General features: G+C 40.2%; 1 protein-coding gene across 1 annotated transcript in view; it reads left to right on the top strand.

Moving 5' to 3' along the window:
* The window catches only part of PXDN (peroxidasin), a 168,096-nt gene that overhangs the window by 64,014 nt on the left and 90,987 nt on the right, over nt 1–13,095 (top strand). Inside the window, exons 8-11 of the mRNA XM_019520343.1 lie at nt 1,350–1,467; nt 5,477–5,646; nt 8,799–9,071; nt 10,508–10,624. Of these exons, the coding sequence (XP_019375888.1) occupies nt 1,350–1,467; nt 5,477–5,646; nt 8,799–9,071; nt 10,508–10,624 (678 nt within the window). The remainder of the gene's footprint in view (nt 1–1,349; nt 1,468–5,476; nt 5,647–8,798; nt 9,072–10,507; nt 10,625–13,095) is intronic.

Below are 13,095 nucleotides of genomic sequence, written 5' to 3'. Positions count from 1 at the left end.
CTGGTTAGCACATTGCCCACCATGCTAAAATACAGTAGAATTAGTCTACTATGCTTGAAGCATCTTGTATAGATGCGCACAGTGTGTTATTGTATCATAGCGCTATTAACTGTCATTAGCCAGCATACATAGATAAAAGCCCTATGGCATGAGAGGAGCCTAAGAACTGAATATGTTCATATTGGAAAGTTTTTTCCTTTCTGTATTTGTCTGCTGTAAATTCCTCCAAGCAGCTGTTTTAACTGGCTTTCAGCTTCAGAATATCAAGTGACATTATTGTTCCACGTAGTACTGAAAAACTTATAAAAATAATTTTAGAAAATAACTCTTCCTGTACAGTACTTTAACTTTGATTGGAATTAACATATTCACTCTACTCAGACAAGAATAGCTCCTTTATGCAGACATACTGGATAAATGTAATGCTACCATGCTAAGAAAGAAACAAATTGCCAAAAATCCTACAATTAATGTTTCTGTCTGAGGGGTGTAGACCCTCGAAATGCTGGAACAATCCTTACTGAAAATGGAAGCAAAAAGTGTACTGGAAGAATATTTTATAAATGTGTGTTATATGCAATGGATTATATACTGCTGTCATCTGAGGTTTCCCTTCTGGGCACGCAGAATTCCTGTTGGCTCCAAAGAGCAATTTGAGCACAAATAGAATGGAAGTTAGACCGTTTAGTAGTCAGTTTTGATATTTTATATTGTTTCATATACTGTGTTGCTTTTTGTACAATGGATATAGGATCAAGAAAGTTTTAAGGAATTGTTCCTGACTTGGAAAAGTGTGAAAGTTCTTATTGACACGAGTGGGATTAGGTGACTCTGATACATTCAGTCAAGCTTGCAAAAAGTATTTTACATGCACATTGAAGAATCTTTTCTTTCAGAAGAGTTAGTGTAACTTACACCATGACACTTACCTTCCCATAGCCCTGGGCTACTCAATTTCTAAGCGGTGAGTGACATATGCCCTATGAGCTGCAGTGTTTTGCAGTTAACCCCTTGCAGGCTACTGTGCTTGTTGGTGTAATGCTGTGTCTTACAAAGTAAATCAAAATGTGTGTTTAAAATAAATACTGTGCTCCAGAGTCTGATATAAATTTGTAAAGGTATTTTTTTTAGTTTGACACGAAGAAGTATTAGATATCAGATAACCAGTGATAGTGCTATATGATGAAAAGTGTGTTTAATCCTGATCACGCATGTAAATAGTTTAATTTAAAACATCTGTAAAAAGCATTATTCTATAAGGTACATAGGAAAAATATAAATATTGTTAGCCATTCTTTAGTAATTTTAAGACAAACAGCTTTTCCTTATACATTTTGTTGTTGATTTAGAGAGGCCAAGAATTACATCAGAGCCTCAAGATGTAGACGTTACCTCAGGGAATACAGCATACTTCACTTGCAGAGCTGAAGGGAATCCTAAACCAGAAATTATCTGGCTTCGAAACAAGTAAGCTTGGGCAAAGGGCATGGGGAGGAGGGAGAGAGAGAAATTGTACATATGTTTGCTGTGCAATATATTTTAAGTATTTCACTTTTAAGAACATCATCATATTATATAAAGTAATTAAAATTGGGTCCAGTTCCTTTGTGGTTCAAAGCATGACAGTCTTATAATAAAAAGCTCAGAAAACATGTGTGTGATATTGTAGGCAAGACATTCAGTTGCAGTTTCTTGCAAAAAAATCCTATACACCAAACGAACAAGCAAGCAAACCCATAGATTGATTAAAATGATGCATTGTGTACAAGGACTAGGTAATCCTATATGTGCATATAATTGCCCAGTTTGCATGTGGAAGTGAGGAGTTTTCAAGTGCAGTAGGTAGGTGCTTCTGTATTTTTTATAGCTTTAACCATTCTTGCATTTCATCTAGCATGGCTATAGTATTGTAGACTGATCAGATTCTGCCATGCTTTACATATTGCTTTAATAATTCAAAGATCTTGAAAATTCCTTTTGATAAGGTCCTTCACCAAAGATTTTGAAACAAAACTGTGTTGCTATGGAATTAGAGGGAAGATTCTTTTGTAGATTGAGAGCTGGTTAAAAGGTGAGATGCAAAGAGTAGAGCTAAATGCTCACTTTTCAGGGTGGAGGAAGGTCATTAGTAAAGTCCCCCAGGGATTTGTGCTGAACCTACTGTTGCTCAACATTTTTATCAGTGATCTGGAAAAAGGGTGCCCAATGAAATTTCCAAGTTTACAGACGATACCAAATTATTCTAGGTAGTCAGTCCCAAACTGACGGAGGGGAGCAGCAGAAAGATCTTATCTAGCTAAGTCAGTGGGCAAAAAAAAAAAGATGAACTTCAGTGTTGATACGTGCCAGGTAATAAACTTGGGGAAAAATAACCTTAGCTACATACATACACAATGCTTTGTTCTGATCTAGCTGTTATGGGTCAGGAGAGAGAACTTGGAGTCATTGTGGATAGTTCTTTAAAAATGTCAGTTCAATGTGCAGCCAGACCAAAAAAGCTAATAAAATGGTGGGCATCAATAGAAAGAGAATTTAAAACAAAATGTAGGACATTGTCATGCCACTATAGAAAACCATACTATCCCCACATCTTGAATATCTTGTGCAGTTCCGGTGTTTTCATTTACAAAAGGATGTAATAGAATTAAAAAAGGTACAGAGAAGGCAACCAAAATGATCAGGGGCATGGAGCCGCTGTCATACCGGGGGAGACTTAAAAGACTAGGACTCTTTAATTTGGAAAGGCTGAGGGCAGGATGCAATAGAGGTCTATAAAATCATGAAGAGTGTGGACAAAGTGAACAGACAACAGATATGAGCCAAGTCCCAGAATACTAGAACTAGGGAATATCCACTACAATTAGCAGAAGCCAAGTTTAAAACCAACAAGAGAAAGTACTTCTTAGGCAATGTTCAGTTAACTTGTGGAATTCTTTTCCAAGAAGGTGGTAGAGGCAGATAGACTAATCAGGTTCAAAAAGGAACTAGATGAATTCATGGATGTTAGAACTATTAATAATTGTTGACTAGAACAGTTGGAGATGTTTCCTCTGGCACTTCAAAACCAATAATGGTAGGGAGGGTAATGAATAGGGGATATTTCTCTAGATCAGGGGTGGGCAAAGTCTGGCATGCGGGCAGATCGGTCCCACGGCAGACTCTATTTCCCAGCAGCCCCTGCCATGTTACTGCAGCTGCTTTCCATGGAGACCCCAGGAGCGGCAGGGCTGTGACAGTGTGGTTTAGGCTAGGGTTTCCATGGAGACCAGCCCCAGCAACACCGGCACGGGCAAGCCTCATCTGCCATTTTGCCCCCCCCTGCTCTAGACATATCTGGTTCAGTGTTCTTACTCTAATGCATCCACCCTGCCATTGTTGGAGGCAGGAGCCTGGGTTAGATGCCCCATTAGTCTGACGCAGTATGGCACATCCTGTTTTCTTATGAAATGGTTAAAATTAAAAAAAAAAAAAAAAATTGTACACTAAAAATGTTATCCTCTGTCCTCCCCCCACACTCCTTCAGCTTAGTTATATATGTGCAGTGCATTTTTTTAGTTGGTTCTTGCTGTTGGTGTTGGTTGATTTGTTTTGTTTTTGGAACTTTTTTTTTTTTCTTGTATGAGAAGGGCAGGTGATACTGATTGCTTTTAAAGGAAAAGTACAGAAGTATTTATGTTGGAAAAAAATGAAGAATGCCTGCACTTTTCAAACACACACAAAGGAACTAATTGTTCAAAAGGGAGCTTAACAAAGCTCCTTGATGTAGTTGAAGGGCTTCAAATGAAACACTCCCCCCACCCCCACCCCCACACACGCTCCTCCTTACATTTTAAGGTAGCCAAAATAACTTTAATCAATTGCTGATAAAATTGAACAATATGACATCTTGGTCTTGAAGCCCCTATTGGCAGGGGTGGGAGTTTCCTGTGTAGAGTGGAAATAGAAATTCCTTAATTCTTGTTTTTCAGTAGTGAACTTCAGTGTCACAATTATTCCATTAAAATTTGTTCTGGCTTAGCTACTTCTTATAATCAACAAAAACATGTATTCAGAATCCACATGTGAATGAGTTTTAACAAGAAGTATGAAATTGGGGTGTATGTTTATTGACACTGGCTTTATATCATTCTCCATGCTGCCAAAATGCAAAATAAATCTGTTTGCAAAGGTGGTTGAAAGTGGCAAGATTTCAGTCATGGAGGTTGGTCTGTTGAGCAATCTTTATAGCATTTGGAAAGGTAGATCAGTAGTTACTCTTGGAATTGCACAAAATGGATAAGTGCTTCATCTTTAATTTGTGCTTTTTGTGTTGGGTTAAAAGCACTGGAATTGCACGAGGTAGCTAGTAAATCATTCATCTTGTGGACAGTCACAGGTTCAGGCACTGAAGAGCATAGCTATAACCTGTTTCCTTCTGAAACCCATCTTGGGGCTGTACAATAACTTTGCGGCTTGTGCCCTGTCTTATTACACAATTAATTGCATGAATGTGTGGCTGGGTTCTAACTACAAATGTGATTAACTGGTTAATCATGTCTTAAGTGTAACTGGCGAAGGAACTTAGGGTTTTTTTGGCTGAGAAGTTCTCATTCTTGAAAGAAGATGGGAATGAGCATGCATATTTCGGTCATTCTTTTACACCCAAATTGTATATGCACTTATATTTTCATACTTACTTGGACTTTTTGGTTCTGTATTCCTAATGTTACATTCTCAAAATTGGTACACTTTTTGCTTGGTACACCTCTTCTTTTTATTAATTATAAGACTAAAAGTTCTATTTTTATACATGCCACAGCATTTAAAACACAGAAAATTGCTTCATGTATGTTACTGTATTTTCCTGCATACGTCACATACCATTCCCCCCTAAAACCAGACCCCAAATTTGAGTTGTGTCTATTAAGCAGGGAAGCTGATTTTCTTCCTGGGGTTGGAATCAGCACCCTGTTTTCATTCTGCTTTATGGTGCAGCCACTGTAGTATTACTGTTCAGGCAGCTGAGGAAGTCAGTTGACTTAATGGCTTGTTGTTCTGCACTTTGGTGTTAACCATTTAAAAGGAAAGACAATTGTTATGATGATCCACTAATCAAGCTAACCTTTCTTAGGGCAATTTTTGCTGCCTACTAGCTGAACCTGGTCTCTCACAGCCTCTTTAGCTCTTTTCAGAACCATAGATCCACCTATGGAGGCCAGTTTTTAGCAGGAGCTAGGCCTTCATCTTTAGTTATGCAGGAAAGGGAGAGTGAGTCAGCTAAAGATTAGGCTGTGTCCCTGCTCTTTGCAGCCATAACTCTGGACACAACTTTTTTCTTCATGCTGTCTTTTAAAAACAAGGTGTTCATTATATCTGCGGGTGTGCTGTATGTGAGAAAACTTGGTATTTCATTCACATGTTTAGACTTACCTTCTTTGATATGTTTTCTGTGCTTGTAATTTGAAAGATTTAGTTCAGAAGATTCTTGTCTTTACAGTAATGAGCTCAGTATGAAGGAGGATTCCCGCCTAAACTTATTAGATGATGGTACTCTAATGATTGAGAATACTCAAGAGACAGACCAGGGCATTTACCAATGCATGGCAAAAAATGTGGCAGGAGAAGTGAAAACTCAAGAAGTTACTCTTAGGTACTTTGGATCACCAGGTAAAGAGATTTCACATACCATTGTTTTTTATGAGATCGCTTTAAAAATAAAGTACATTGGGTTTTCTACAGGTTTTTACTTCTTCTGCATCTTTGCACAATCATCAGCCCTTTATAGGAGTACTATTCTAATTACATGTCACATTAAGAATCATGAAGTTTATTTTCAGAAGTACATGAGGGAATGAAAAAGAAGATATTGAAGGGTGCTCGCATTCAGTGCACTGGTATAACTTTAGAGACAGATTTTAAATCATTAAAACAAAAATAGTAATGAACTGTGGGTTAGGTCAATTAGGTAAATGTTTTGGCCATATTTCTCCATACTTCTTGAGTTATGCCTAATACTTCCTGAGTTGTGCTTGGGTCTTCTAATTGCTTCATGTTTGTGAACCTTCAGTTTCATTCACAGGAAAAAAAAACAACCGTTAAAAATTGCATTCCCATCTGAAAATTTTGTAGTACTCAAGTCATAATTATGCTTACTATTGCTATAATGGAAAGAAGTTGATATATGTACTCAAATAGAAGATGACCTTGATTATAAGATGGTCTCCCAATAATTAGATTGTATACGTGGAAAATTATAACACATTTATACATTTTCCATATATAGAATCTGATTATTGAAGGCTTGCCTTGAATCATTTACAGGGAAATAATCTGAGGGATCAGGTAGCTTCTTTGCTCTCTGCTTCCCTCCAACTTTTGCCCCTGGCAGCCCCTTCATCCTTTCTTTACTGTCAGACTCTGCTGTCTCTGAGCACATATAAGTGAGGAACAAATTTGAAAACAATAACTTTGAAGTTAAATATGGCTGAAGAAATATGCATGTAGTACCCACAAACATACTTTATCCAGAATTGAAGCATGTTACCTTTTTTTCAAACTGCTGCACGTTTTAGTATTGATACTCTATGAACACACTTTTGAGTAGCACTTTGACACCTTCTTATATATAGTGCAAACTGTGCACAATATTAATCCAAAGCCAGTAGGCTTCTGATTTATCACATAGTTAATTGGGCTGGGCTCCGCCAGACTCGACAGCATTTCAAGTCATGGTGACCCGACAGCTCAGCACTAATCAGTATTATGTGTACTTCAGATACCCCACAAAGGATTCATGCGCTAATTAGCCCCAACTTGTGGCTGGAACCAGGTCCAAAAATATACAGGCAGATGAGGCACAGGGCATCCTGGTCTGGTTTCACCTTGTGGAGGGGCATGCCACACTAATAATATATATGTTTCAGGCTGAAAGAGGGGATGAGAGGGATTCTGGGTGAACTGTTTGGGGCTCTATTTGGTGATGTTTGTCAGGCATTTAAAGTGAAGAAGCAGGAATCATTGGAAATGGGAAAGAAAGGTGCAGCTCAGCTGTGGGAGTGAAAAGGAAGTAAAAATGTATGTAGTGTAGTAGCTGACCATGACTTGGAAAAAGAATCAGTGGTAAGGAGGACTGCTTAATGGACACTACCACATAGGCTGAACTAATCTATCCTATTCAGATAGGTTGCAGTGACCTATCCTTGTGGTAGTTTCCCATTAGCACTTTTGGCACCAGCAGAGGGTCTTGGAGGTTGTTTCAGTCTCTCCAAGTGCTGGCCTGGTATTGCAGTACCTCCAGGCCCAGTGCATGTTCCCTCTTGGTGAAACAACTACCCTTTTTTTTTTTTTTAGGGCCACATGCAATAACAAAAAAAAGAAAGTTCCCATCACCATGTTTGCCCATATGAGCCATGTGTTTGATAGTCATCCTCAGTGTTGGCTGTATTTAATCAACTTCGTTGTTGGTTTCTCTTGCTGAACACATGCTGTTTTTGGCAGCAGTTTATACATATGTGATTATAAGATGGGCTTTTTCCTTCAGGCCAATTGAGATATTTTCCCCCATCTTGTATTCAAGTAAATATGGTATTTAAAATATTTCAGTTAAAATAATTTGGGGTTTTTTCATGCATTTAACAGTACTTGGTCTATAGGTAGTTTATTTCCATGCATCAGGTCCCAGGCACGCATTCATTTAAAGCCTTCCTGGGATCTGATCCCTATCTCAACAGTCATGCTTCCCCCTGTGCCAGACATGCATGGCAGGAGGTGCAATTTTCAGCCCTGGGTCTGTTCAAGGGCTTCTACGTGGACTGTTTAAATCCCACATTCAGCAGCTCCAGTAGGGCTTCTGGATATGTTGTGGGGGTGGGGGGGATCAGAGGCTTCTGGCAGGCAGAGCGAAAGGGCTTTCACTAATGGGGACTTTAAACTGCAGGCCTGGCATTTAAACTTGCTGGTGGAGGAAACCCTGCTGAGACCCTCTGATTCCCCACACTTGGCACTCCTGCTAGAGCTGCAGGACGCTGGCTTTAAAGTTCCCAGCAGGGGAAGCTCTTTGGGCACTACCATATGCAGTCCCCCCTCTGGAAACCTCATCTTCCACAACCTCACTGGGGCTACCCAAAGTGAAGCAATTCCAGTGTAGGAGTTTAAACTTATGGGCAGAGGAGCCTGAGGCCCAGATGAAAAACTGTGATTGCCCTGGGGGCTGGTGCCAACAATTAGTTGCTAGTTGGACACCTGGCAAAATGGTCAGCCTCACCTTTTGGGGACCTAGGACTGTCAACTGGTTGCTGGGCTTTCGCTTCGGACAACCCCAGTACATGGACTTGCCACACTCTCAATTTAAGAGACTAGACAAACAAGTCATACGTTATATGTGGAAAATGTTTGCGTCTGGTTTGCCATGTAGCACCTTATATTGGGTGCACATGTGGCACCTTTGCCATTTATGATGCAATTTACATGGTAATTGTGGCATACATGTAACGTTTAGTGGGGCTCAATTTCTTTCTTGCTTTATCAATATCAACAAGTAACTAAAAAGGCATATAACAATTACTGAGGAATTTAATAAGAATAGCAGGGCTTAGAGGTGCACTGATACATTGGTAGATATCAGATCAGTACCAGTATGAAGAAAATTGTCTATATTGGATATCAGCCCAACTTAAAAAAATCAACTTGATGATATGCTTTTAAAGCATGCAATATGTCAAAACCAAATCAGTTAAATTTTATATAATTGTCCCATGCAAAATTCAGGAAAACAAGTGTTCCAATATTTAAATATATATATATTATTTTTCCCCTGACAGCTAGACCAAGTTTTGTGATCCATCCACAAAACACAGAAGTATTAGTTGGAGAAAGTGTTACCTTGGAATGCAGTGCAACTGGCCACCCCCAGCCACGAATCACATGGACAAAAGGCGACAGAACTCCTTTACCAAATGATCCTCGAATCACAATAACTCCTTCAGGAGGGCTATACATACAGAATGTGAACCAGGAAGATAGTGGCGAGTATACTTGTTTTGCAACTAACAGCATAGATAATATCCATGCGACTGCTTATATTATAGTCCAAGGTAAGTAACATTAAACAAGGAGGATGAATTTTGAAATGTGTCTTTTCAAAGCTGTGCATTCATTCAAAGAAAATATGTATTTTTATTTTTTAATTTTTAAATTGTCAACTTCCAGGTATTCTTTTCATTGTAGGGCTTGATTTTGTTCCTAATACAGTCAGTGGAAGTTTTGTTGGACTTCATCAAAAATAAAACTTACTGAAAGTATACCCAAATACCATTTATTCATGTTATGAATTGTCTAGTGATGAAAATCTCCATAGACTTTCTTTATGTAAACACATATCTATTCAATATCCAGTTTGTAAGTGACTAGGATATTTTCTACAGCAACTAACATTTCCAAAGATTAGGCCATACACTTGGAGTAGGGTGTCATCTTTCTCTTGCTAAGCACTAGGGTGAAAGTGACTGATTGATTTGCTATGATGGTAGGTCTCAGTTGTTCCCTCCTCTTGATACATTAGTGTAGCTTTTCTGTTAACTGGAAGTTAAAGTAGTACAGATTTTTATTGTACTTAAATGATGATTTATTCCCAGAAAAGTTTGCCAATGCTATAGCATATAAATATTTTCAGGAAAAATAACGTTCGGTACCTTTCTTTTAAACGTGGAATGTTACTTGCTAGGTTTTTAAATAGTGGTCAGTTATATTTTTCAAGGGCCTTGTAAAAGGGATATAAAATAATAGAAATTCTTTTTTTAATTTAAAATCTTTCTTCCCATATGAATTCCATCTTTCTCTAGTTAACAAAAAAGGTGTGGGGGGTGCTATTTTTGTACCACTTTTCTTTTAGATTGTACACTCCTTGGAGCAAGAACCATGTCAAGCAGTGAATAATTTTTCAAATTATAGAGAGCCATGTGCTTATGTCTTTTTTTTTTTTTTTTCACTTACCTATCAGCTAATGATGGTTATATGTGGAAAGCCAAACATATTCCTGGTCACAGTGAAATACCATCATGTTACTACACAGACTGGTTTTGTACTTCTTTCACTGTTTTTCTACTGTTTGAAAGCACTGTGTGTTAGCAGAAAAGCCACAGCTCAGGCTGGTTGTGATCACATTGTGTTTTTCTTCATAATTTAGTTGATTTTTTTAAAGAAAGAAAAAAACAAGATATTTTGAATCCAGAGAACATTCCCTACTTGATTATACCAATATTAAGGTACATCATATTTTGGATCTATTCTTCTTCTTGTTTATTACTTGTATTGCAGTACTGTCTAGAAGCCCTACCTGAGATTAGAGCCTCGTTATGCTAGGCACTGTTCACTAAGAGACAGTCCTTTCCCAATGAGCTTACAATCTAAAAGAGCTAGAAGAATTCTGTTCCCCACAGACCTCTTCATGTACATAGAAAATCATATATAATTTTAAACAACCATACCTTTTCTAATTGTTTTTAAACAGTATCTTTACCCTCTCCCATAGCTTTGCCTCAGTTTACAGTCATTCCTCAAGATAGAGCAGTGATTGAGGGACAAACTGTTGACTTTCCTTGTGAAGCACAAGGTTATCCACAACCTGTTATTGCCTGGACTAAAGGAGGTAAGAGGTTTGTTAGTTTTTACTTTTAAGGCTTTTTTAGAATCGCTTATCAAAATGTGACTCATGTGCCACACATGTGATTTAAAAGCTCCTGTTTCTCTGCCTGAAGTTTATAAGCCCCTGGAAGATGTTATATTTGTTGCGTGATTTACCATGAGTTTAATGTGTTACAATTGTAACGTGCCAGATGTTAAAATAAAAAATGTGGTAGAGCCATTGCAAAAATGGCTAACCTGCCTTAAAGAAGTTAGTCACTGAAAGTGGAACTTCTTTGTGGCATGTAAGCATCCCATGTTAATTTTAATATCTAGAATGTTACTTAAACCTGCCAGTACCCCACAATGCTGTCCTCTCCTTCCCTTCCTCCAAGGCTACCTGGCAGCCTACCTAGTGGTTAGCTGTCAGGGAGGCTTGCACTCAGTCCTGTTCATTTAAAGTGTCCAGAGTCTGAGCAGCCTGGGACCTTGTAGTCACTCTCTGTTCCCAGGTTGCCTGTGTTCCCTTTCAAGTCCTGGGAGAAGGGGGAGCCAAAGACCAGCCTCCTGCCATCCCTCTGAGTGGGAACATGCTTTTGTTCCCCCAAGCCCTGGAGATCATGGCTGCCTTGATCCTCAGGGCCCAGGGTTTTTACACTGGGCATGACGTACCCCTGCAGCTGGGAGCCCTGTCAGCTGATGGGGCTCCCAGCTGCAGGAAAGACCTGCTACATGTGCAAATTATTGCTTGATAGCAACCAACCATAAAGTAAGTACACATTTTCAGGGTCTAACTTTATAACTGGTTGTAACTTTTTATCGTGTGAGAAGTACTTTGCATGTGTAGCTGTTCTTAAGATAAATGCACAGTTAACCAGTTAATTGCACAATAATATGTCAAGGGGGCCTTAGTGTATATACCTGTAGAGTGAGAAAAAACATGAGACTTTTAGCAGGAAAAGCAATCTACAGGTGCCTCTTTAAATAGTGCTACATATAAAGCAGAGTTTTAGTGAAAACTTGATGTTTGTGAAAACAGTGTTGGTGATCTTCCTTCTTCACCTTCTAAAGTGGCCATAATCACCTGTTATGTAGCGTAGTCACTGATGAGAGAGGGATTGTAGGTGGAGAGGGAGAATAAAGAGGTGAGACTGGCACTCAGCTTTATTTTTATGTTCTTTGTTTCATTCCTGTTATATTGGTATAATACAGTTCTGCAATTCTAGTTATTATTTAGCTCGATGGGATAGGGAGAGGAGACACTATGTGAAGATCCTCTTTGTTAATGTGAAATAACAAAGGACTTTATTTGCATCCTTCCTGTGGTGATGTGTTAGATGCTTTTGGAGATGCTTCTTATGTGCGAGTATGGTTTTTTCTGTTTCTTAATGGAAAAGACCAATATTGTGAATGTACCATATTTATGCCATTAGATAAGGTTTCCCCCCCCTATTTAACATGGGGAAAGAGCCCCTTACCTTAAAATTGAGCCTGAGGCAGTGGAGGGCAGGGGTAAGGGCTGAAGCTGGAGCTGCAGCTGCTGCCAGCCCCCAGCTGCCTCTCCACGCTGAGCCACTCCTCCCCAGTCAGCGCCCCCTGCCCCATACTGTTTCTCTTCTTTCCCCCTGTGCTACACTCCTTCTTAGCTTTGCACCACAGACTTCATCTTTGCTACAGCCTGGAGCATGAATTATGTGCTCCAGCCCAGCTCTGTAGCAGCAGTGCCAGCTCTGCACCACTCCAATGGGGCTAGGTTGAAGCCATGCTTTGCGCCCCAGGCTGCAGCAGAGAGAGCCGACTAGCAAGGAGGAAAGATTAAGTGGGGAAGGGTGGAGGGGCAGGCAGTCGGGGAGAGATTTCAGGGGGAACAGAGATGGGAGGAAGGTGGGGCAGGGACCTGAATCTGCAGGGGCAAAGATAAGGGGGTGGGGGTGGAGGGGTAGGCAGTGGGGGAGAGATGTCAGAGGGGTGGAGACAGAAGAAAGGTGGGCAGGGACCCCAAACTGCAGGGAGCAGAAGCAGGGTATAGAGAGGGAAAGGGTAGGGAGGGGCATGAGAAGGGTGATCAGGACAGCCTGAGGGTGCAGGGGGACAGGCACAATGGGAAGATTGGGGGTAGAGAAGCAGCAGGGGGCAGGCTGCCTGTTTCTCACTGTCTGCCCCACCACCTCCATACTGCCCTTGTTATCTGCCCCTGACTACCTGTCCCTCACTGCTTTCTCCACTGTCTGCCCCATTATAGCCCCCCTCCCAAAAATATACTGGGCAACATCTTCTTTGAACTCCCTTCGCGGCCCCCACCCCTCCAACACGCATGCACGCATACACACACACATACACACTCACCCACACGCACGCACACAAAATTTCTCCCCCTGTCCCCAGAGGGAAATGCTGTGTGTGAAGTTCATTACGGGAGCTCGTAAGTGCAGTGGGACTTTGCTCTCCAGGAGCTCCGGGTGCAGCTTCAAGACTGTACAAGATTGTCCCCTCCTT

This window comes from Gavialis gangeticus, unplaced genomic scaffold (assembly GCF_001723915.1).
Source record: "Gavialis gangeticus isolate Ggan-Ray unplaced genomic scaffold, GavGan_comp1, whole genome shotgun sequence".
Lineage (NCBI taxonomy): Eukaryota > Metazoa > Chordata > Crocodylia > Gavialidae > Gavialis > Gavialis gangeticus.
Note: the sequence above shows the minus strand (reverse complement) of the source record. Positions and strands in the feature narration are given on the sequence as shown.